This window comes from Delphinus delphis, chromosome 19 (assembly GCF_949987515.2).
Source record: "Delphinus delphis chromosome 19, mDelDel1.2, whole genome shotgun sequence".
In the NCBI taxonomy this organism is placed as follows: domain Eukaryota; kingdom Metazoa; phylum Chordata; class Mammalia; order Artiodactyla; family Delphinidae; genus Delphinus; species Delphinus delphis.
The window spans coordinates 12,601,348-12,624,183 of NC_082701.1; the positions used below are offsets into that span (position 1 = coordinate 12,601,348).

Here is a 22,836-nt window from a genome sequence, read left to right on the forward strand (position 1 = left end):
GTTACGTGAGACAGTCAACACTTTATTATAAAATAGAGCTTGTGTTAGATGATTTTGCCTCACTGCCCACTGATGTTGGTGTTCTGAACACATTTGAGGTGGGCGAGGCTCAGCTGTGATGTTCGGTAGTTTAGGTGTAGCAAGTGCATTTTCAGTTCACGGTATTTTCAATTTATGATGGGTTTATTGGTCATAATCCCGTCGTAAGTCAAGGAAAAGCTATCCTCTTCTCTGGTCTGGTGTCTTGCACTCAGCATTATTATTTTGAGATTCATCCATGCTTCTGTGTGTATCAGTAGTTCATTCCTTTTTATTGTGGAGTGGTATTCCATTTCAGAAATGAACCACAATTTGTCTGCCTATTCACCTGTGAAGGATTGTTGTTTCTAGTTTTTGGCTTTTCCAAATAAGGCTGCAGGAAGCATTCACGGACAAGTCTTTGTGTGGACATATGCTCTGTTTCTCTCGGGTAAATGCCTAGGAGTGGAATGGCTGGGGCATATGGTAGGTGCGTGTTGAACCTTTCAAAGAAATCGCCAAACTGTTTTCCCGTGTGGTTCCACCATTTTGCATTCCCACCAGCAACGTAGAAAAGTTCGTTTCTCCACATCCTCACCAACACTTGGTATGCCTAATTTTAGCCATGCAAATACGTGTGTGATATCTCAATGCGCTTTTAAAAAAATATTTATTTATTTGGCTGCGCCATGTCTTACCTGCGGCTCGTGGGATCTTTTCTTTTTTCCGGTACGCGGGCCTCTCACTGTTGCGGCCTCTCCCGTTGCGGAGCACAGGCTCCGGACGCGCAGGCTCAGCGGCCATGGCTAACGGGCCCAGCCACCCCACCGCATGTGGGATCTTCTCGGACTGGGGCACGAACCCGTGTCCCCTACATCGGCAGGCGGACTCTCAACCACTGCGCCACCAGGGAAGCCCTGCCTATATCTTCTTGACTTTGTGTTTTGTGTGGGATTTGTTCACTTCTAAGTTGTCCAATTGTTTGGCATTAAGTTGTTCATAATATTCCCTTACTAGCCTTTTAATATATGTAGAATCTTAGTGATGTCACCTCTGTCGTTCCTGATACTATTGGTAATTTGTGTTTTTTCTATTTTTTTTCCCAGCTCAATCTGTTTTAAGGTTTATGAATTACTGGTCTTCTCAAAGAAGATTTTAATTTCATTTTCTGCTTTTCTGTTTCCTATTTGACTTTCACTCTGATATGTATTATTTCCTCTATTCTGCTTAGTTTGGGTTTCATTTGCTCTTCTTTGTTTAGTTTAAGGCAGAATTTGAAGTCATTAATTTGAGACATTTCTTCTTTTTTGACATAGACCTTTATTGTTATGTATTTCCCCTACACTGCTTTAGCTGTACACTACAAATTTTGGCATGCCGTCTTCATTTTCAGTCAGTTCAAAATACTCTCTGATTTCTCCTTCAACCCATGGGTTATTGGAAGTATGTTATTTGGTTTCTAAATATTTGAGGATATTCTAGAGATCTTTTTGCTATTGATTCTAATTTTATTCAATTATGGTCAAAGAAAATACTTTATAGAAGCTGAGTTCTTTTCAACTTATTGAGGCTGGTTTTATGACACAGAATGTGAACCATCTTAGTAGATGTTCTATGTGAATCTGAAAAGAATGTACATTCTGCTACTGTTGGCTGGTCGGTCTATAAATGTCAGTTGGTTGATTGTATTGCTCAAGTCTTACACATCCTTACTGATTTTCTACTTGTTCAGTTATTGAGAAGGGTTTTGGAAATCTCCAACTGTAATTGTAGGTTGCCTGATTTTTTTTTTTTTTTGGGCTGCACCATGCAGCGTGCAGGATCTTAGTTCCCCGACCGGGGATTGAACCCACACCCCCTGCAGCGGAAGCACGGAGTCCTAATCACTGGACTGCCAGGGAATTCCGATTCTTCTTCCAGATCTTTCGCTTTGTGTAATTTGGAGCTCTGTTATAGGAGCACGGGTTCTCATGTCCTTTGGATTAGTTGACACTTTTATCATTATGAAATGATCCTTTATATCTAACCTATTCTTTGCTCTGAAACCTACTTTTTCCGATATTAACATACCTGCTCCAGAAACTTTTTCACACTATGTTCTGATACATGTTGTAGCATGTTATCAGAACTTCATTCCTTTTTAAGGCTGAATAATACCCATTATGTGGGCAGACCACATTTGTATACTCATTCATCTGTTCACAGACTCTTGGATTATTTCCACCTCTCGGCTGTTGTAGATGAGTAACACTTCTTGTTATGAGCATTGGCGTACAAGTATCTGAGTCCGTTTCCAATTCTTTTGAGTTATACCTAGGAGTGGAATTACTGGCTCACATGGTAATTCTACGTTGAACTTTCCGAGGAACATATAAGGGCCCCCGGATGTTCTGGGTTCAACACATCCTTCTAGAAGTCTAGCAGTGGGCCTGCTCCCCCGGCCCCAGATTCAGTCCTGGCCCAGTGCAGGGCCCACCTCTCTCCCTGCTCCATCTCACCTCTGCTGTTGGCCCGGAAGCTTCCAGCCCAGTGCGTCCACCTCATCCCTTGGCTTGGCGAGGTTCAGATGCTCAGGGGCCTCCCTGCCCCACTACTTCCTTCCATGCAGCCTTCATTCCTTCTGCCTAAACCTGTGTGGTCAGTCTTCCGTTGGACTAGGCCAGTTAAGCACACACTCACCTAGGTGTTGCTGTGAAGGTATTTGGTCCGTGCGCTTCATGTCTACGATCAGGTGACTTCAAATAAAAGTTTACTCTCAATAATGTGGGTGGGCATCCTCCACTCAGTTGAGGCCCAGGAGAGAAAACCTGAGGTTTCCCTGAGGGATAAGGAAATCTGGCAAGGGTACCCTAGGGGGTACCCCACGATTATGCCAGTGGATCATAAGACGGCATACCTGTCTCCTCCTGGTCAAGCTTCCCTGATAGAGGGGCCCCTGCCTCAAGGTGTCCAGCCTGCTTTCAGGAGCCAGGCGTTGCCCCCTCCCTCCAGCAGGGAGCAGAGGGTGGTCCCTTCCGGGCCACCAGGACTTGGCCAGGACAGCGCAGGCTCACAGGGCTGGTCAGGAAGAAAGGATGCCCAGAGGCCAGAGCGCACGTGCGGTTTAATCGTGGGGAGGCTCCAGAGGAGACAACATTTCTACCAGGTTGGTGTAAAAATGAAACAGTATCCAGACATGGTTCTTTACACAGACAATTACAGTAAATTTCAAAATCCAAGCAGCAGTTTGAATGTTGTTTCTTGAAAAATGAACACAGACGAACAGGGTGGGTGCCCAGTGCCCGGGGCTGCTCCGCTCCACTGCCGGCATCATGGGGCCCCGGCCTGGCTACCGTGCGCCGGCCTCACAGGTGGACCAACCGGCGTCTCCCTGGCGACCCAATAAATAGGAGAATCCAAACGGAGAAACGACAAATGGACCCGCGTGGCAGAGCCCGCGCGATTCAGGAAGCTTGGCCTGGCTGGCGGCTCGGCCGACTCTTCACAGACCGGGCAGGTCTCCGAGTTGGCGGCGCGGGTCCCAGCCCCGCGCCCGGGGCAGCCGGGATGGGGGTGGGAGCGGGGAGGGCGCTGGTCCTACTGGTGGCTGCACGTGGGGTGCGGGGCCGGCGGGGTGGGCCCCGCATGCAGGAGCCTCCGGCCTAGCCCTCCCGCACGCTGACCCGGGGCTCGGCCAGGGAGCTGTGGATGATGCTGAGGATGGATTCCAGCCCGCTGCCCTCCAGCAGCGTGCGGTGGTCACCCTCGATGACGTGCACGGACACCTTGCCGTCGCACACCTGGGACAGGTTGTAGTCGGCGCCCAGGTCCTCGCCGTAGGTGCCGCCTGTCTTGGCGCGCAGCAGTGTCACGTTGCCATGGTAGGTGGCCTGCGGCGTGTACTTCTCGGCCGCCCGCAGCTTCTGGTAGAAGGAGCGTGCCGCGAAGCGGACGGCATGGCGGTCCAGGCCCGCATGGCTCTGTGCGATCAGCTCCACGGCGGCTGCCACGCGCTCCTCCAGGCCCTCGAGGGGCAGTAGCGCCTCCAGCACCTGGAGGACAGACAGGACGATGAGTGGCGCCAGGCACGTAAATGGGGGGCAGGGGTGTCGGGAGGCCTCTGGCCACGCGGTATCTGCAGACTCACCCTGCCGTGCTCCGCGTCAGTGAACTGCTGTACGAAGAAGCACATGGCCTCGGCCTCGGCCTCGGCCTCGCAGCCAGGGGTCATCTTGGCGCGGTAGCTCTGCAAAGGGAGGAGGGGCTGCTGCAGTGGCGGCACAAGGGGCTGGGACTCCAGACCCGGCCCCAGGGGCGCCGTTGCCGTCCTCACCTGCGTGTAGGCCAACACGTAGGTGTGCGAGCCATCGAACAGGAAGAGGCTATTGTTCGTGGGGCCGGCGCTCTGCTGTGCCTGCAGCTGTGAGCACATCTCAAAGGCCACGCAGGCCCCATAGGAGTAGCCAGCGATGCGGTAGGGCCCCTCTGGCTGCACCTGCCTGATGCACTCGATGTAGTAGGCGGCCAGGCTCTGGATGCTGTCCAGGGGCGCAGCTGCAGGGACAGCGTGAGGCTTAGCCCTTGTCTGGACGTGCACGTCACCCCCAACCCACTGGGGGACAGAGGAGGCCCGCTGTGGGGACAGCTCCGCAGGACCCTGACATACCTCCCGTGCACTGCAGGCCGTAGGTGGGAATGCTGAGCTTGGCAGCCAGGCTGTGGAACACCGTGATGGAGCCCTCGATGGGGTGCACCAGGAATAGGGGCCGCTCGGAGCTCTGCACAGAGTTGAGTGGAGCCAAGGTCGGGCCCTCAGGGTTCACCAGCAGGGTGCTCAGGTTCAGCTGGGCCTGCTGCCGGGCAGGGCTGTCTTCCTTGGGTGTGGGGGCCACCAGCTCTGTGAAGAGGGGCAGATGCCAGGGAGGGCCGGGGCCACATGGGGTCCCCTGCTACAATCCCCCAGCATGCACACATATACACGCACACACCTGACTGGGGCTGCTGGTGGCTAGGGTAGGAGGTGGATGGGGGCACTGGGCTCCCACTGAGGGCTCTCAGGACGGGGCCAGATGGACGAGCCCTGACCTGGGTGGGGGCAGATGGGTCCAGGCTGCTCACAGGCCAGCAGCACTGAGAGGACCTGTGCTGTTTCGGGGATACCCCCCTCCACACCTACCATCAGCTGTGCCAGCCTGCGAGGAAAGTTCCTGCAGCTTCCGGAGCGTGAGCTGCTGGATTTCCCGCATGGACAGCACCCGGTCATGCTCTCGCTCCAGCGTCTGGCGCACCTCCACGGCCATGAGTGAGTCTAGGCCCAGGTCTGCCAGTGAGCTGTCCAAGTTGACAGTGGCCAAGTCACGGATGCCTGGGGAGAGGCGCTCAGTTGGCAATGGGGGATGGGCCTTGGTGGGTACTGTGCCCTGATGGCTGGGTCTTCCCAAACCATCATCACTATGGTCATGGCACACAGCACCCACCCAGCTCTGCACAGACCACCTGTGTCTCTCCCTCCATGAGCAAGCCGGCATGCCCCCTTCTGCAGCCAGGGAGACCAGACTCAGGGGAGCTGAGTGTCTGCCAGTTGGGGGGTGCAGGGTGCTCCCTCACCCAGGATGTGAGCCACAGCCTTCACCAGGTCCTGCTGGCTGCTGCCGTCACCATGGGCTGCGGCCTTCTTCTCCGCCAGCACAAAGCTGCTCAGGACGGGGTGGGGCTGGTTCAGGAAGAGGTCCAGCACCTCCATGCAGGAGATGATGCGTTGGGGCAGCGTCCCGCCAATGACTATGTCGTTGGTACCCATGGTCTCCAGCACGACGCCCACATCGCCAATTGCACCCCACTGCACGGCGAGGCCTGCGGGTGAGGGAGGGTGGGGGGCTGGGGTGAGAAGGGGCATAAGTGAGGGTGGCACCGCAGGAGTGGAGGAGGAGGGGCGGGCGGACCCACCTGGGAGGCCGTCATGCCGGCGTTTCTCACATATGCGCTCCATGGCGGAGTTGGCGAACCCGTAGTTGGTCTGGCTGGCGTTGCCACGCCCGCAGCTCACCGAGGAGAAGACCACGAAGTAGTCCAGCTCGGGGCATGCCTCCCGGGTCACCCTGTGGGTTCTTGAGTCACCCCCAGCCGGCCTCCCCAGCCCACCGGCCGACATGCCCAGGATCCCTGGCTCGCCTGCCAAACCGCCTCCACTGTCCCGGACCCTTGGTTCAGACCCCGGCAGAGGCCTGTGGCCTGGTCTCTGGACAGCAGTGTGAGGGTCGTGCGGGGGAGGGCTGGGAGAAGGAGAGAGAGGAGGGAGGAGCCCACCTGTCCAAGTTCAGGGTGCCATTGTACTTGGGTTTGTTGACGTCCTGGAAGAACTCAGGGGTCTGGTTCTCCAGCATGGCGTCTCTCAGGACCTGGGGTGAGGGGATCTTAGCACCTGCCTTTGCCCCAGGGCTTCGGAGGGCTTGCTTGGGGCGGGGGGCTTCCCTGGGCAGCTGGCTGCAGCCCCTTTAGAGCCGTCCTCACCATGGCCAAGTTGAAGACGCCGCCTACAGGCCCAAGCTGGGTGGCCTCAGTGATGAGGCTCCGGGCACCATCCAGCGAGCTGGCGTTGCTGGTGGACACCAGGACCTGCACACCCTGGCGTCTCCACTCACGGACCTGCCTGGCCTGGTAGCCTGCGGGACACAGATGGTGGGGATGGGCAAATCAGGGCTCTGGCCCTAGGCCCAGGCGCCCGGAGGGCAGCAGGACGGGGAGCTGACTGAGGCCTCTCCCACCGCCCCACCCTCGTGCTCCCTGGGGCCGGTCACCTGTGCGGATCCCGGAGCGGGAGGTCAGCACCAGCTTCTGGGCCCCTCGCAGCATGAGCCACTGGGACAGCTCTAGGCCGAAGCCACCCAGGCCCCCCGTGATGATGTAGGTCTTGTGGGCTGGGCAGTAGGTCTTGGACAAGGCCGCCATCAGGGTGGGCTTGGTCCCTTGCAGCACCGCCTCCTGCTCTTCCTCGCGTACCTGCAGCCCAGGTAGCACCGCTGTTCACACAGTGCCGGCAGGGGCCGGAGCTGGGGGTGCCTGGGGTGCCCTACTCACCTGGAGGACCACTTTGCCGATGTGTTTGCCCTGGGCCATGTAGCGGAAGGCGTCCTCCACCTGGGTCTTGGGGAACACGGTGCACTTGAGGGGCTGCACCACACCGTCCCGGATGCCTGCCTGCAGCAGCGCCGACACCTCCTGCCAGGTGGCGCTGTCGTCATCAAAGATTGCATCCAGCAGGATCCCGTGGAAAGTCACGTTCTTCAGGAAGATGGCCATGCCTGGACAGGTGGGCAGGTGGCGGCCTCACTACTCAGCTGACAGCCCACCCTGTGGACCCCTGCCCTGCCCAACAGCCCCCTGACCACCCGGCCTGCTGCCCAGCCTCACCCAGGGGATGGTTGTTGGAAAGGTCAAATTTGCCAATTTCCAGGAATCGACCATGCTGGGCCAGGCACCGCACGCTGGCCTGCAGCTTCTCTTCCGCCAGGGAATTCAGGACGAGGTCAACACCTTGGGGTGGGGGGGCAAGAGGGGTCCTCACAGTCAAGACCACTGCCCAGCCAACGTGGCACAAGTCCAGAAGGCCAGACCCTGTCCCCGCCTGGGCCGGTGTCTCCTCCAGCTTGGCCGGAGAGGGGGGGATGGGAGGAAGAGGGGGCTGAGAATATGGGTGGATGGTGGTTGGCTAGTGATGGGAGCCACTCACCCTTCCCGGCCGTGTGCCAAAGCACGTGCTGCTCAAAGGACGTGTCCCGGGAGTTGGCAAAGCTGGCTTCGTTGAGCTGTGGGAACCTGGCCTGGAGGTATGCCCGCTTTTCAGCTGACCCTGGTGGGGAGAGACGCTGCTGGTAAGTCTGGGCTTCAGGCGTTGGAGGGGCAGTCCTGGGCTCTGGGAAGGGCTGTAGGCTTACCCACAGTGGTGAAGACGCGGCAGCCCAGGCTGAGAGCGATGGCGATGGCGGCCTGACCCACACCGCCCGAGCCCGAGTGGATGAGCACTGTCTCCCCAGGCTGCATGCGTCCGCGTACTACCAACGCGTAATAGGCTGTGGCATAGACGACGGGCACTGAAGCTGCCTCCTCCAGGGTCCTATGGGCACAGCGCAGGGGTCAGCTCTGGCCTGATCCCTGGCCACATCCATGTTGGGCCCCAGGTCACAGCCCTGACCGACTCACCAGTTGGAAGGCACGTCCCACAGGAAGTCTTGAGACACCAGAATGGAGGTGGCCAGGCCTTCGGCGGGCACCAGCCCCATCACACGCTTGCCTCTGGCATCTCGGCCGGAGAACTCCATGCCCAGCATGCAGTCTCGAGCGACCCATTTTCCTGGGGGCAGATGGTGGGTGAGCCCCTTACCTCCCCAGGAGGACCCCAGTGTGTGAGCTTGGGCTCGAGGAGCCTCCCAGGTTCCTGAGCATTGTGGGGTGAGGACCCCCCTCTTCCCAGGTCCTGGCCCCAAGGGTCTTTGTTCTGGTCCCCCCACCGTGTGCTGCCTGTACCTGGGATGGCGTCAGGGGACAGCTTGCCCGTGGCCAGCATGATGTCTCGGAAGTTGAGGGAGGCATAATAGATGGTGCAGAGCTGGACTCCAGGGCCAGTGGGCTGGGCGTGGCGCAGAGGAGAGCAGACCCAGCGGATGGAGGAGAGGTCCCCTCGGGTGAGAATGTTTATGAAGGCATGCTCTGTCTGCTCCTCTGGCCGGTCTGTGGGTGACAGAAAGTGGAGCTGCCACAGGGTCACACGCAGCCCTGGGCTGGGCAGGGCTTCCAGCCAGGGTCCCCCTGCCCTCTCCTTCTCAGCCCACCCAGCTGCGAGGTGAGGAGACTGGGGGGGCAGGGTGGCACATTGGGCACTCACCCTTTTCCAGTGGGAAGTGGCGGAACGCCCCCCAGGCCCCGTCCCGGTAGACGTTCATCACCAGGTCCCCCTGTAGCACCTTCTGCAGCTCCAAGGAGTTTGGGTCCATCTCAGGGGTGGGGGACGTGCTACTGAGGTTGGACACCAGGACGCACCTATGGGCAGCCAGACAGGTGAGGGGAAGCTGGTGGGGGGGGTTGGAGGGGAGGAGCAAGGGGCATGCAGCTCAGTGGGCATCTCACCGAATCCGGTGCCCGCCGGGCTCTTTTCGGAGACAGTTCACCATGCCCACGACACCTGAGGTGGTGCAGCCGACGGCCATGAGCCACACGGGCCGGGACGAGGAGTCAGCCAGGATGTTCTGTAGAACGAGGGAGGGGTTGGCTTCTGGGGGCTCCCCAGGCCCCAGCGTTGGAGCTGCATTAACCAGGCCTGGCCAGGGCTGGGAGGGACTGACCTTCAGTGAGTCGACCCATCTGAAGCTGGCGTCCTCCACGGACAGGAAGACTGGGCTATCCTGCGGGGCTGGCCGGCGGCACAGGAAGAGCACAGAGCCGTAGAAGGACCTCTTCAGGGCCACCAGGTGCAGGGATGCCCCGGTAAATAGGCTCTCCCACTCGTCCTGTGCGTTGGGGGGTCAGTGCTCGGCAGCCTCCTGGCCCCTCCCCATCCCGGCCCCTCCCCATCCCGGCCCCGCCCCGCACCTGGCTCAGGAGGTGCTGCCCCCCTTGATGTGACTCAGAGCAGGTGAGAAAGGCGACAGTCTCCCCCAGGGAGTAACCTCCGAGCAGCGTGTGCAGCAGCAGGAAGCCTCCCTCCTTCAGGGTAGCCGCCATGTTGCCAACGGCCGTGGCCGGGTCACCAAGGGTGGCCAGGGCACAGTTGCACACCAGGAGGTCAGCCCTGCTCAGGCTGCTGGGGGCCGGGTCCACAGGGTCCCACTGGCCTTGGGTCAGGTCGAGCTGCTGCAGCTTGGCTTGGGCCACCTCCAGGGCCTGGGGGTGGCGGTCAGTGGCTATGTAGTCCAGCTGCATCAGGGGCTGGGTGTTAAGCAGCACCGGGATGCGGGAATAGAGTCGGCCGTCACCGGCCAGCACCTGGGGTGGAAGAGCTCCTTGGATCAGCTGCCGCGGGGCAGGCGCACCCACCCCCTCAGCTGGGTGTCTCCCAGAAAGGCCCACCCACCAACTCCGCTGAGGCCACGGGCCAGCGCTGCCCTGTCCACAGCACCCGCAGAGCCCACCTCCAGCCCCTTCTCTGTGCCCCTTCCCCTTCAGTGTGCGGGTGGCCTCGCTTCAGAGGGGCCCCGGCCCTCCTGGTGTTCGGGGCTGCCTGCGTCTGGGTCCACAGTGCTTGCCTCTGCGCCCAGCACCCACCTCCACCACCTTCATTCTGAGGCTGGCCGTGTTCTCCAGGGCGGTGTCCACGCACGCCTTCAGTGCTGGGGAGTCGAGGAGGCCGCTGAGCAGCGGGTCGTCACACAGCAGGGGCCTCTCCTGGGCCAGGACCTGGCCCAGTTCCTGCTGTAGGTTCCCATTGAGTTGCAGTTGGCAGGCAGCGGCCAGCAGCCGAGGCAGGCCCTGCTGCAGGGCCTCCCGGGGAGCCTGGGCACTGTCCAGCCCGGGCACCACCATCTTCAACCCCTGCTGGGCCACCTTCGTCTGCAGTGCCTGTGCCAGCCCTGGGGAGGACAGAGATGGGTGCTAGGGAAGAGCCTCAGCTGGGCTGGGGTTCCTGAAGGTCCCCCAGCAACTGGTGTCTGCCTGGAGCAGGGACTCAGAGGTAAGCAGGACCCACCGCCCGGCTCTGCCCACTGACAGCAAATAGAAGGACGGAGTGGGCAGTCCAGTCCTCCAGGGCTAGAAACTGGCATCAACCATCTGGACCACTGGGCGGGTGAAGGGCTGCTCTGCCTCCCACCCAGGTGTGAGCCCTACAGAGGGTGGATTCTCCAGAGGGTGGGTTCAGTGCCTTGATGGCCCTGCTGCCCCTCCCCAGCTCTCCCCACCCATCAGGTTGGGTGTGAGCCCTGTGTAGGGAGCTGTCTCATGGCATTACGCCTATATGCCTGGCTAGGGGCATAGACAGAAGGGGACAAATCTGTCACCTGTGTGTGCTAGGCCTCCTCTGAAGACATCAGCTCTGGGTTGGGGGAGCCAGGCCTGGGGGCGCTCACGAGGGGAAGGCAGATTTGGGCTCCACATGAAGGAGGGGCTGTGACGGGGCGATGAGGGGAGGTGATGAGCTCCCCTTTGCCAGACTGGGCACAGGAACTGGGAGCTGGACCCTGGGATGAAGGGGGTGGGCGCAGGCCTCACCCCTGCACAGCTGCAGCTCCTCCTGCAGGGCCAGGCTCCCAGCCAGGCACCCGCTCTCCACATGCGGCGTGAAGCAGAACTTCTCCAGGACGGGTGCCAGCTGCTCCTGCTGCCGCCGAGGGGCCACCGAGGCGTGGAGCCGCGAGATGTGGACGCTGCCGGCCACGATGCTGTTCAGATACCTGTTCACCACCACGTCGGCCACTGCGGGGACATGCTGGGTAAGTGCGGGCAGCACCTGGCGCAGGGACACAAGTGTGTGGGGCCAGGGCGGGGCTACCTTGTGTCTCGCCTTGCAGCGCGTACAGCTTCTGCCGGTGGGTGGTGGGGTCGATGTGGATGGCGGTGATGCGTGTGGGCAGGCACAGGTTGCGGTGGCCCGGGACCAGGAGGGACATCTGCAGCATGGTGTCCAGGAAGGTCACCCAGTTGTCTTTCCACAGCAGCCGGCCTGTGTTACCTGGGGTGGAGGGACCGTCAGTCGGCCAGGTTGGGTCTCTCCCCCAGTGGGCCCTCTCCTCCATGCGGCCCCCTCACACCCACAACTGCCCTCCCTTCACCCAGCTTGGGCATCTAACGCCGGGCAGCAGGAGTTAGCCCCAAAGCATGTTCCTGAGTATAAAGTGGGGCCCCCTTGCACCCACCTTCGAGGTTGGCCTCGAGGATGCCCTGGAAGTGGGGGCCGTAGTTGTAGCCCCGCAGCCGCAGCTCCTTGTACACGTCGCTCTGGCTCAGGTGGAACGCAGCACTGGGGTCTACAGGTGTGGGGCCCGTGCCATACTGGTTGTCAAAGAGCCTGGGATCGGGGTCCTTCCACTGGTGTATCTGCCCTGTGGGCGGGGGTGGCAGAGGGCCTGAGGGCAAGGCCGGGCTGAGCTGGCAGCCAGGGTCCACCCAGAGACCCCCACCAGGGACTCTGCAGCCTGGGCGGGTGCCCCCGCTCACCGCTCACGATCAGGTTGCCGTTCTCAGACACCTCGAAGGTGCACGAAGCCTCCAGAAGCCGCACTTCCAGGGGCACGGTCCCTGCAGGCAGCAGGGTCAGAGGTCAGCAGCAGAGGTCAGCAGGCGGCACTCCCGCCCCGCATCCCGAGCCGCCGGCCTCACCTGTCTTGGGCAGGATGGTGGCCTGGTGTAGTGTCACGTCCTCGAACACCACAGGCACCTGCTCCATGTTTTGGTCCAGGGCTCGTGCCAGCGTCTTCCAGACCAGGAATAGGTAGCCAGTGGCGGGGAAAATTACGCGGCCGTCGATGCAGTGATCCAACAGGTAGTGGTCAGGGGTCTCAGGGCTGGCATCTGTGGGGCATGGGCCTTAGTGCCAGCGAGCGGGAGGAAGGAGCCGCCCCCCGCCTGCCCACACCTCACTCACCGATCTTATAGACAGTGGCAGAGGAGCAGCTCGAGCCGCTGGGGAAGTCCTCCATGGCGGGCACATCCCAAGTCTGGCTGTGGTCCCACCTGATGTGCGGGGAAATGAGGGGGGTCCCCCGGGGGGCCGGGAACTCCACGGGTGGGAACAGACCGTTGGGGTTGATGTCAATGCTGGAGGGTGCAGAGGGGAGATGTGAGCAGCACATTTGACCCCAGGACCACCCTGGGTGGGTACTGCCAACCATTCTCCCCTAAGACCCCAGGGATGACCGAGACGGGGTGGGGTGGGGGCTGCAGTGAGGGTGTGACAGTGGCCCAGCACCCACAGCCCCGCTTCCTGGGGACGATCTCAAGGCCAGCCTATGGCTGAGGGGCTCCCAGGGTCAAGCAGGGCGAGGGGACGCACCCCATCAGGTGGAGCCTGCCCACGTTGCCGAGGAAGAACTCCAGGTTGTCCCTGTGGTCCTTCTTCATCAGCGGGATGACGGTGCAGCTGGACTTGAGGCCTCTCTTCAGGATGGCCTGAGAGGCAGAGACAGGCTGGGCCTCCCTGACTAGCTCCCACCCAACCCCACAAGGCCACACGGAGCCCGACCGCCATCCCTCCCGGACCTGACCATCCTGCCCCCCCAGCACGCACCTGCAGCAGGGCGTGGGGGGCGATCTCCAGCACCACGGCGTGCTCGGGCACGTGCCTCAGTGCCTCCTGGAACAGCACAGGGCTCACCAGGTTGTTAACGTTGTACTCAGCTGAGAACGTGCGGGCCAGGTGGCCCTGCCACTGGGCCTCGGGGATGGAGGTGCTGAGCCAGTACGCGGAGCGGGGCCGTGGCTCCCGGATCACCTGCACACACGGTCAGGCTGGGTCGGCGTGAGGGAGCTTGGGGCCGCCTGCCCGCCCGCCCTCCGGGAGGCCCCCGCCAGGCAGCCCATGGGGCAGCAACCCACCTTCTTGAGTGCCTGCAGCAGCGCAGGGGCGATGGAGTCCATGAAGTAGGAGTGGAACGCTATGCCACCTGTCCGCACCTCCTTGGCAAACACACCCTCCTGCTTCAGCTGCTGCACGAACTCGGACATTGCGGCCTGGGGTGGGGGTGGGGAGGGCGCAGGGGCGCTGGACGAGCAGTCCTAGGCCTGTGCCCCGCTCCCCATGCAGAGCTCACCCTGAGGGATAGGAGGGGACTTGGGGATGAGGCCTCGCCTCCCAGGGCCCACCTGAGGTCCGGAGATGGTCACAGAGTCCTTGGAGTTGTGGCAGGCAGGCACGATACCACGGGGGCAGCGCCGCTTACACTCTTCCCAGGACAAGCCTGGGGGCAGAGACAGCCTCAGAAGGTGGCCACAGGGAGCCGGCACCCTCACTCAGCCCCTCCCCAGGGGGAGGAAGACGTTGCCGGGGTGGCTCTAACGACAGAGGCGGTGATGACAGCTGCACAGCGGCACCTTTACGAGGCACTTTCACCCCTGCCGTGTCTGATTTCAGGCAGAGGTGTCGTTAATGCTACCCCAGAGGCGGGAGCCAGTTTCGGCTCAGTATTGAGGCCAAAGGCTCCTACGTCTGACCAACCACAGAGGACCTTGGCCTCACTCTCCTGCCAGTCCCTCAGGTTTTCTCGGGTGTCCTTCCGTTCCCAGCCCTGCCTGCCCGAAGTGCGAACAGGCCCACTCCTTCCCCTGCAGCCCCCAGTTAGCTCAGGCTCATGGGAAAACCATGCTGGCCTCTCCTGATGCCCATGGGCAAGTGTGCTGAGCACCAAGGCCAGCAGGCTCAGGGGGGCCATACAGGGCACACTGGAGCAGGCTGTCAGGGTCGCTCTCACCCTGAAGTGAGGAGGACGGCGGCCGGCGAGTCACCCCAGAACCCTGCCTCTGCCCAGCACCAATGTCGAAAGTGCCAGCGTAGACGTCCCCTCCCACGGAGACCCTCAGGCCCATGGGTGGAGTGGGATGGCAGAGCGCAGGGCAACACCTACCCACAGCTGCCATGGCCCCAGGCGGGATGTTGGCCTCCTTGATGCACTGGGCCCTCCAGTAGGCAGCGAGGACAGCCTCCTCCTGAGAGAGGCAGCCGTCGGCGTAGCCGCAGGCCACCTCACCCAGGGAGTGCCCGATGATGCCGTCAGGCCGCAGGCCCATGGAGGTCAGCAGGTCTATGAGGGCAATCTGGGGGAACAGGGTGCGTCACGCCAGTCCCGGGGACGCCAGGCTGACCGCCCTGCCGGCCCGCTCACCCCAGACCCCGGGGGTGCACCTGGATGGCAGTGAGGCTCACGAAGGACTGGACGGTGTCATCAAAGGTGGCCTCATCTGTGCTCAGCAACAGGTCCGACACCTGCAGTCCCAAAGGCTTCACGGCCTCGTCTGAGCGCAGGATGGAATCGCGGAAGCTGCCCAGGCGCATGAGGCTCAGCCCCATGCCGCGCCACTGTGCGCCCATCCCTGTCCCAGTGAGAGGCGTCAGGGCAGGGCTGCGCGGCCCTGCCCCCACTGCCCTCGGGGACACCCTGGGGAGCCGGGGGCTCACCGGAGCAGATGAACCAGAGTGGGCGCTTGCCAGCCGGCACCTGGTGCACCTCCTGGTTGCCGCCCTGGCCGCCCAGCACAGCGTAGCCACGGAAGGGCATGGTGGCCGTGGGGGCGGCCGCGATGTCGTTGAGCATGCTCACGAAAGCCAGGTCATGGCTGTGCCGGAGGCCCTGCTCCAGCAGGCCCTGCACCGCCTCAAGGGTGCGCCCGCTGGCCCGCAGCAGACGGGGCAGGGCAGAGTGTGGGGCAGGTGGCGGGGGCGGCTGGGCGTTGGGCCGGAGGATGACATGCACGTTGGAGCCGCCGAAGCCGAAGGAGTTGATGCCCACATTGCCCCCAAGAACGGGCAAAGGCCGGTCCACTACCTGCAGCCGCCCGTCTTGCAGCGCTGGGATCTCGGGGTTCGGGCTGTGGAAGTGCAGGTTGGGGGCCCAGACCCCGTGTTCCAGGGACAGCAGCACCTATGGGTGCCTAATGGTCAGTGGGGTGGCCAGCCCCGGGATCCCTGCCCTGCTGGTCAGGGTGGCCTTCAGGTACTTCCCTTCTTGAGGACACTCTGAGGCCACCTGCCCGCTGCAACAGACCTCCTTCCCCCCCAACCTTGCCCAGCCCCAGTGCAGTGGTCTGGTGACCGAGCCGCAGGCCCCTTCCCCTCTCGGCCTTGGGCCTCATCTAGGGTCCCTGCCACCTCCGGACTAATGGCCATGGGGCTAGACACAAAGGTCCCTCAGCCAGACTCCACCCCAGGTCCCAATCTAAGAGCTGCAAACGGGTGGCTACAGTGGCCCAGGAAGCCCAGAGCACCAGGGAGCCTGAGCAGTGCTGACCTGGATGCTCTGGGCTACCAACTGGTCAGCAGGCCACGGGGAAGGGCAGCCCTGGACAGGTGGGGCCGCCCCGCTGCTTCCACCCTCTGGCTTGGTCTCTTGTGGAGCAGTACCGGGCAAGATGTCTGGCCCAGTGGACTAGGGCAGGGAATGGCTACATGCTGGCACCCTGCTGTCTGGGTCTCAGTGGCCCACACCCCACAGCACAGCCTGTGGGGATCCTCCCCCGACCGGGCAGCAGGAAGCTGAGGAGGCAGGGGCAGGATGGCCCCAGACCGCCCGCCTACCTTGATCAGTGCTGCGAGCCCCGAGGCGGGCTCCGCGTGCCCCATGTTTGACTTGGTGGACCCGATCAGCAGGGGGTCCTGGCGGGTGGCACACAGGGCCCGCATGATGCTATTCAGCTCCTGGGGGTCGCCCACCTGTGGGGGACTCAGGGAGGTCAGGACTCCACCCCGGCACCTCTCCGGCATGGGGTGTGGGGTGTGCACACAGCCAGGCAGGGCTCTCACCTTGGTGCCAGTGCCATGGGCTTCGATATACTCCAGGGACTCGGGGGTCAGCCCGGCCGACTCGTACAGGGAGCGGATGAGCTGCTCCTGCACCTCTCCAGAGGGGAAGGTGACGCCTGTGGGCGGGGCCAGGCCTCAGCACACCACCAATCACCTAATCGCCTGCAGCCCCACCCTCACCCTGCCCGGGATGCTCCCACCTTGCTCTTTGAAGCCATCAGTGTTGGTGCCGGCATTGAGGATGGTGGCATACACCCGTCGGGCCAGGGACTTCTTGGTCAGCAAGACGGCCACCACAGCCTCTGCACGGCAGTAGCCGTCCCCTGGGGGCAGAGGGCACCTCAGGCCTAGGAGCTCAGGGCAGAGCTCAGGGGCTGGTGTAGGGTGAAACGGGGGCGGGGGTGCTATCCTGTGCTCCCACGCCCTCCGCCCTCACCTGCTGCATCGAAGGACTTGCAGGAGCCCTCAGGGCTGAGCATGCCCAACTTCATGAACTGCACCGAGGTGTTGGGCTTCAGCAGGATGTTGATGCCACCCACAACGGCCGCAGGGCACTCCCCACTGCGGATGGCCTGGTAGGCGCTCTGCAGGGCCAGCAGGCTGGAGGAGCAGGCTGTGTCCAGGGCAACGCTGGGCCCTGCAGGCAAGGGCACAATGCAGCTGCGGGACTCCCCCAACCTTGGGGCCCTGGCAGCTTTAGCAGATGCCCTCCATGTGGAGCCTATGATACCAGGACCTCACCCCTGCAGGCCCTCCTCGGAGGGGGGAGGTCAGAGTCTGGAAGGGTCTCAGCTGCCGTCCGGCCCCACCCTGCCCCAGTCCGAGGCCCAGAGGAGCTGTGTGTGCACCCACCTTTGAAGTCGAAGAAGAAGGAGAGGCGGTTGGCCATCATGGCGCGCTGGCAGCCCACCATACTGTAGCCCATGAGGGTCTCAGGGTCTCGACTCAGAGCCTCTGAGGCCTCAGAGCTGCTCACACCCACCCAGACACCGGTGTTCGTCCCACGAAGGGAAGCTGGGTTGATGCCTGTAGGAGACAGAGGTCAGCCCTAGCTGCTGTGACATGCCCAGCCCACCACCCAGCTCTCGCCTCTCAGCCTCCCTGGCTTGGGTGAGAGGAGGCTCCATCTCAGCCTGGCTCTGGAAGGGACGAGGTGGGCCAGGGAAGAGAGAGCAGAGCCACAGTGGGGCGGCCAGCCCAGGTAGGGCTGAGAACGGATAACCAGGTCACAAGGAACCAGGGCCCAGGCACGGGCGGGGTGCCAGGTGGGGCTCCAGGCTCTGGGTCAGGCAGCGGCCAGAGACAGCCGGAGGTGGGGACAGAGGGCAGCATTGTCCCTAGGCTACTCCCCTGGCCCCTGGTGTTGCTGGCAGGATCTGGTGAGCCCTGAGGGCGGCCTGCCCTGGGCGGGCCAAGATAAGAAGAGAGAGAGAGACAAAAGCCGAGTGTCCAGGCTTGGGAAGGAGGGAGGGACACTGGCCGGCCCCTGGGGAGCCGCATCCAAGGTCTCCGGGTGGGGCCTGGGCAGTGGAAAGGTCTCCACTTTCCCCTACCAGGGTCCTCTCACCTCCCCTCCACTCCACCCCAGGCAGCATGTGTCCATAACCCCATCACGCTCAGTGTCAACCCCAGAGACTACTTAGCATCTGCTGCAGGACAAGAAACTGCAAGGCCAGGATACCCACCCTGTCAACCACAGGTGGGAGTAGGCAGGCCCCAGGTTCCCCCTCAGAGCTGAGCTCTCACTGCTCACCTACTGAGGGGCCTCACCCACATGTCAGCCTCCCCTCTCCCACCTGGCAGGACTTCTACGTCCCTGGTGTCCCTGGGACAAGTCTGTGCCCTGGGACAAGGGGCAGCTGGCCTCGAGGCACTTGTCCAAAGCCAGACTTAACCCGGCAGAGAAGAGTGTGGAGGGTAACAGTCGTGGGGCCAGGTCTCGCCTCCTACTCTGCCTGGCACCCTCCCTTGCCCCCAAGATCAGCCATGCAATGGAGAGTGAGGAAACTGGGGCATCAGGACGTGCCTGGGACACCTCTGGTGTGCAGCTGTGAAATGTGACCTGCCCAAGGCCCATGCCTCCCCAGCCCACTGGCCCCGGCCCAGGACTCCGCTCCCTCAACAGCTCCTATGTTTTGGATGTTTTGTCATGAACACATGTTGCTCTTAGAAGCAAAATGGAGGAACGCTTTCAAGAGGGGCGGCAGGAACCTCAGGGATGGGCCCCCAGAAGTCCCAGGTTGGCTGTCAGCCTCCTGATGACCCACCTCCGTCCACAATGGCCTCATAGGTGACCTCCAGAAGCAAGCGCAGCTGGGGATCCATTGTGTTTGCCTGCTTGGGGTGGACCCCGAAGAACGAGGCGTCAAACTGGGACAGGTCCTTCAGCTTGCCTAACCGCCGGGGCAGGCCATACAGTCCTGTGGAACACACGCAGGTGGAGGGGCCAGCCACGGAACCTCACGGCCCCGAGTGACTGACAGTGGCGTCCCTGTGGCAACAGGGAGCCAAGGCTCCCCGGGATGGGTGGGCCCACTTCTGAGAGGGGGCCCTAGGGGGAGGCTCACGGGTGGTGTCCCAGAGCACAGCACGGTGGGGGGAGGGCCCCCTCCTCCCACCCACCACTGTCCTGTCCTGGCTGGAGACCCCCTGCGTGGCCTGACACTGGCCCCAGAGGCTGAGGCCAGGCCAGGCTCCGCCACACTGACTCACATCCCGTAGATCAGGAAGAGCCGCTCTGCTGAAGAACCTACTGGGCGTGAGGGAGTCCAACCAGCTTCCTGGGAGAGCCTCATGTCTTATCTGACAGTTTGGGACATGTGGGCCAGCAGTGGCTGGCCAGGCTCTGCAGGGACCAGGTGGTGGGCAGTGGGGCCACAGGTGCTCACCCACCTGGCCTAGCTCTGGATCTGCCCCCTCGCAGCTTACCCAGCTCATCTGCGAAGTGGGCAAAGACCCCGCCCAGGGCCAGCCCTCAGTCTCCTGCGGACTGGAGTTCAGTCCCTAGTCCACTGGCCAGAGGCCCCAGTTTCTCCTTCGCCCTGAGCCTTCTCCTGGCGCCATCTCGCAGGAAGAGCCTGCAGCATGGCCTCACCTTGGGTGACCGTTGGCTCTGCAGGTGGGACGGGAGCTCAGGCCAGAGCAGGCCTGTCCTGGTAGCTTGGAGACTGTGTACCCAGCGGCAGTGAGAGGAGAACCCTGGCCCACTTACCTGCCTTCCACCGCCTGTCATCATCCGTCACCATGTCCACACCGCCAATGAGATTGGCCCAGAACTCCTCCAAGTTCTCCGACTCAGGCAGCTTCCCGGACATGCCAGCGATCACCACCTCCTCCATGGCTGCTCTCTCTGCAGGGAGGGTGGTGTGGGGGCCCGGTCACTGGTCAACCTCAGCACCCACACTGCCAGTCTGCAGCCTCACTGGAGGCCCAGCTGCTGCTCCCCCGGCCCTGGCTCCCTGACCCCCCTCCGCCATCTGGCCCACCCAAGGGTCTGAGGGCAGCAGCTCAGAAAGCCCCACAACAAAGATCCACACGGCCAGCTCCTGTGCTGTGTGCCAGCCAGACGGATGCCCTGGGTGAAGTATGTGTACGGCGGTTGGGAGGCGGGGAGTCCACTCCGGTCCAGCCTGCCTGCACCTCTCACTGGCAGTGTTGGGCTCTCTGGGCATTGGCCCTGGCCTGGGGTGACCCCAAAACGGCCCTGCTGCAGTGGTCTCAGGAGGGGGCCTCACAGTGGGAGGCAGGCAGGGCCAACCCAGAGAAGGGCCCAAACCCTTCCTAGGAAAGGGCTGCCTGGCCATCAGCCTATCAAGAGCTGGCCAAGGGGATTTAGCAGGCGAAGGAGAAGGAGCAAACGTGCGGGTGAGAAAGCGCACCCTTGCTGACCGGCCGGCTCTGCACTCAGCACCCCACGCTGTCCTCCATGCTGGGCCCAACGGCTCAGGCACTGAGAGTGCCAAGGCCTGGGGGGCTCTGGGGCAAAATTGGTCCCTGCCCCACAGTGGACAGACCCAGCCTGTATGGCTGCTCCAGCGAGCTCCAACCTGGAGAACTACTCCTAGTCAGGTGCCGGTCAAGTGCTACCCAGACCCACACACCTGCACAGGTTGAGGCCTCAGAGTCCTGCTTGCCAACCTCCACGCAGCCTGCCTGGCCACCCAGACCCAGGTTCCCAAGACGCCAACGAGGGAGCCTAGGCTACCCTGAGGCTGTGGGCTCAGGATGGGGGCTCTTGTACAGCCCTTGAGGAAGGGGGCAAGGCCAGGGTCGATCCCGCACACTTCCACCAAGGCTCCAGGGCCTCATGGCGCTAATGACCGCTAGACTCGCCAACCAGCGGCCCTCCAGCGTCTCTCTGAGCAAAGGAAAGCACAAGCAAGTGGAGAGAGCGTCTTCCTTGGGTGCCCTGATCACCCTGCTGTCCCGGCAGAGAGGGAGCCCCCTCCCCCAGCGCTAAATAAAGAGCCCTTTGCCGGCCCAGAGGCACCAGCTCCCGGGGCGGCTGCTTCTCCAGAAAGCGCCCGCTCTGTTCTCCCCCTACTTGCTATTCACGCGGAGTCCGGCGGGACTAGGCAAGGGGGTGGAGACCCCTGCAGAGCGCACTGTCTCGCATGCGCCGCCGCGAGGCTGTACGGGGCAGGAGCCGGTCTCCCCCCAGAACTTCGGGGGCTCCAAACGGAGCCCACGTGGTGGGGAAGCCGTCCTCATCCGGCCCCGCGCCTCCTCCACCCACCACCCTCCCTTCTTCTTAGGCCCTCCGGTCGGCTGAGACTCTGCTATCCCGCACCCGGAGGTGGGGGGACGCTGCGGATGGAGGGGCTTGGCGGCCCGGCCTGAAACGAGGCCCTTGTGGGCTGCCGGAGCTGGGCGCACACCGGGCGGCTGGGGGCTCCTACAGGCCCTCGAGGGTCCGCAGCCGCCCGGCCCAGCCCAAGACCAAAATGGCTGTTCGCGGCGCTCCTGGGCGTCCGCCCCTCGCCATCCGCCCACCTGCCCCGCCGGGCCTGGGGCATGCCGCGAGGGCCTTTCGCCGCCCGGCCTCGGGCGCCCCGTGGGGCTCGAACATCCATACCGGGGGCTCGGACCCCGAGACCAGGGCAGGCTGTGCGGGGCTACCCCTCGCCACTGGCGCGCCGGACGACGCGCGCCCAAGGCCGGAAGATGCGGGCCGGCGGCGCCCCCTCGAGCCTGACCGCACCACCCCCGCCCCGGCCCCTGCCCGGCCCCAGGACTCCGGTCCCCGGCAACCAACTCCCGACCCCGGCCCGGCCTGGCCGCTCGTACCTGGTCTGGGCGCGGGCGCGGGCGCGGGCGGTGGCGTGGGCGGCGGAGGGAGAGCGAGGATGGAGCGCGCGGCGGAGGGGAGGCCGGGCCGCTTCCGTCTCTCTGGCTCCCTCTAGGCCCGCGCCGGCGCTATTTAACCGCTGCCGTCCCCGCGCGGACACGCCACATGGGCTGACAGCTTGGCTGCGCCGCCCAGGCCAATGAGCGTCAGGGCTGCGCCCCGGGACCAGGCGCGCCGCCGCCAGTGGGGTGATGCCGCGCGCCGCCGCCGGACGCCGGGACTCTGCGCGGGGGCGCGCCAGGGGGGCGCCGGGCTGGGGGCCCCGGGACTCGGGGGGCGCTGGGGCGGGGCGCAGCGTCACCCCCGCCCCACGACTTCCCTTCCGCGCCCCACGCCTCCCGGGGCCGCCCCCACCCACGGGGCCTCGGGGGCCACGTGTGCACGGCGCGCAGTGGAAACGGGACGGGGCTTGCTTGGGTCACTCTGGGGGTTATACTGGGGCCACACTGGGGGCCGGACGAACCCCCGGGCGTAAGGACTGAAGGGCCGGCGTCCGGGACGAACGAAGCCGGCCCGGGGCGTGGCTCGCTCTGCAGCCGCAGCCAATCGGGGGCCGGGGGCGTGCGAGCTGGACCAATGGCGGCGCGCGAGTGGGCGTTGCTAGGCGATAGGGTGATGGGCCGGCGCTGCGCGGACCGCAGCGGGCGAGCGCGGTCGTTGACCCGGCCGAGGGCGCCCCGCGCGGGGTTACTGCCGGTCACCGCAACGCAGCGCGGCTGGTCCTCCCTGCCTCGCCTCCCAAATTCGCAAGGCGGGCGCGGGGACCGGGGGGACGCTCCCGAGGCCGGGCAGGGGCTCCCCGCAGCCGGCCGCGGGGACGGGGCGCGGCCATCTGGCAAGCGGGCTCTGTACGGACACCTCTTGGTGTGATTTGAACAAAGGAGTCTCCCTGGGCAGAGGCACTCGCGCGCGCACGTGGCCTTTCTCACCCGCGGGCGCGCACACGCACCGGCGGAACTCTGCGTCTCCGCTCACCGGCGCGCCCTCCTTTGTAATTCCCCTGCTCTAATGTTTACCGAATTTACAAAAAACCCTTAACTTCCAGACCAAAAAG

At 63.2% G+C, this 22,836-nt stretch overlaps 1 protein-coding gene across 1 annotated transcript; it reads right to left on the reverse strand.

The window, feature by feature from the left end:
• Positions 1–3,102: 3,102 nt before the first annotated feature.
• On the reverse strand, positions 3,103–21,828 carry FASN (fatty acid synthase). Its single transcript, XM_059997143.1, has 42 exons — positions 21,722–21,828; positions 19,647–19,784; positions 18,703–18,855; positions 17,288–17,461; positions 16,872–17,072; positions 16,636–16,758; positions 16,436–16,551; positions 16,211–16,345; positions 15,095–15,557; positions 14,822–15,009; positions 14,544–14,733; positions 13,786–13,880; positions 13,519–13,653; positions 13,211–13,414; positions 12,977–13,092; positions 12,569–12,741; positions 12,304–12,495; positions 12,142–12,222; positions 11,841–12,026; positions 11,477–11,656; positions 11,197–11,400; positions 10,255–10,559; positions 9,583–9,975; positions 9,336–9,500; positions 9,121–9,239; positions 8,879–9,033; positions 8,521–8,724; positions 8,197–8,347; positions 7,932–8,110; positions 7,727–7,846; positions 7,408–7,530; positions 7,075–7,298; positions 6,795–6,996; positions 6,508–6,659; positions 6,304–6,395; positions 5,944–6,095; positions 5,605–5,850; positions 5,174–5,362; positions 4,664–4,894; positions 4,331–4,551; positions 4,145–4,243; positions 3,103–4,049 (listed from the first exon to the last, which is right to left on the reverse strand). The coding sequence occupies exons 2-42, from the start codon at positions 19,771–19,773 to the stop codon at positions 3,660–3,662; spliced, it is 7,548 nt and encodes a 2,515-aa protein (XP_059853126.1). The 5' UTR covers positions 19,774–19,784; positions 21,722–21,828; the 3' UTR covers positions 3,103–3,659.
• Between the last annotated feature and the right edge of the window lie 1,008 nt (positions 21,829–22,836).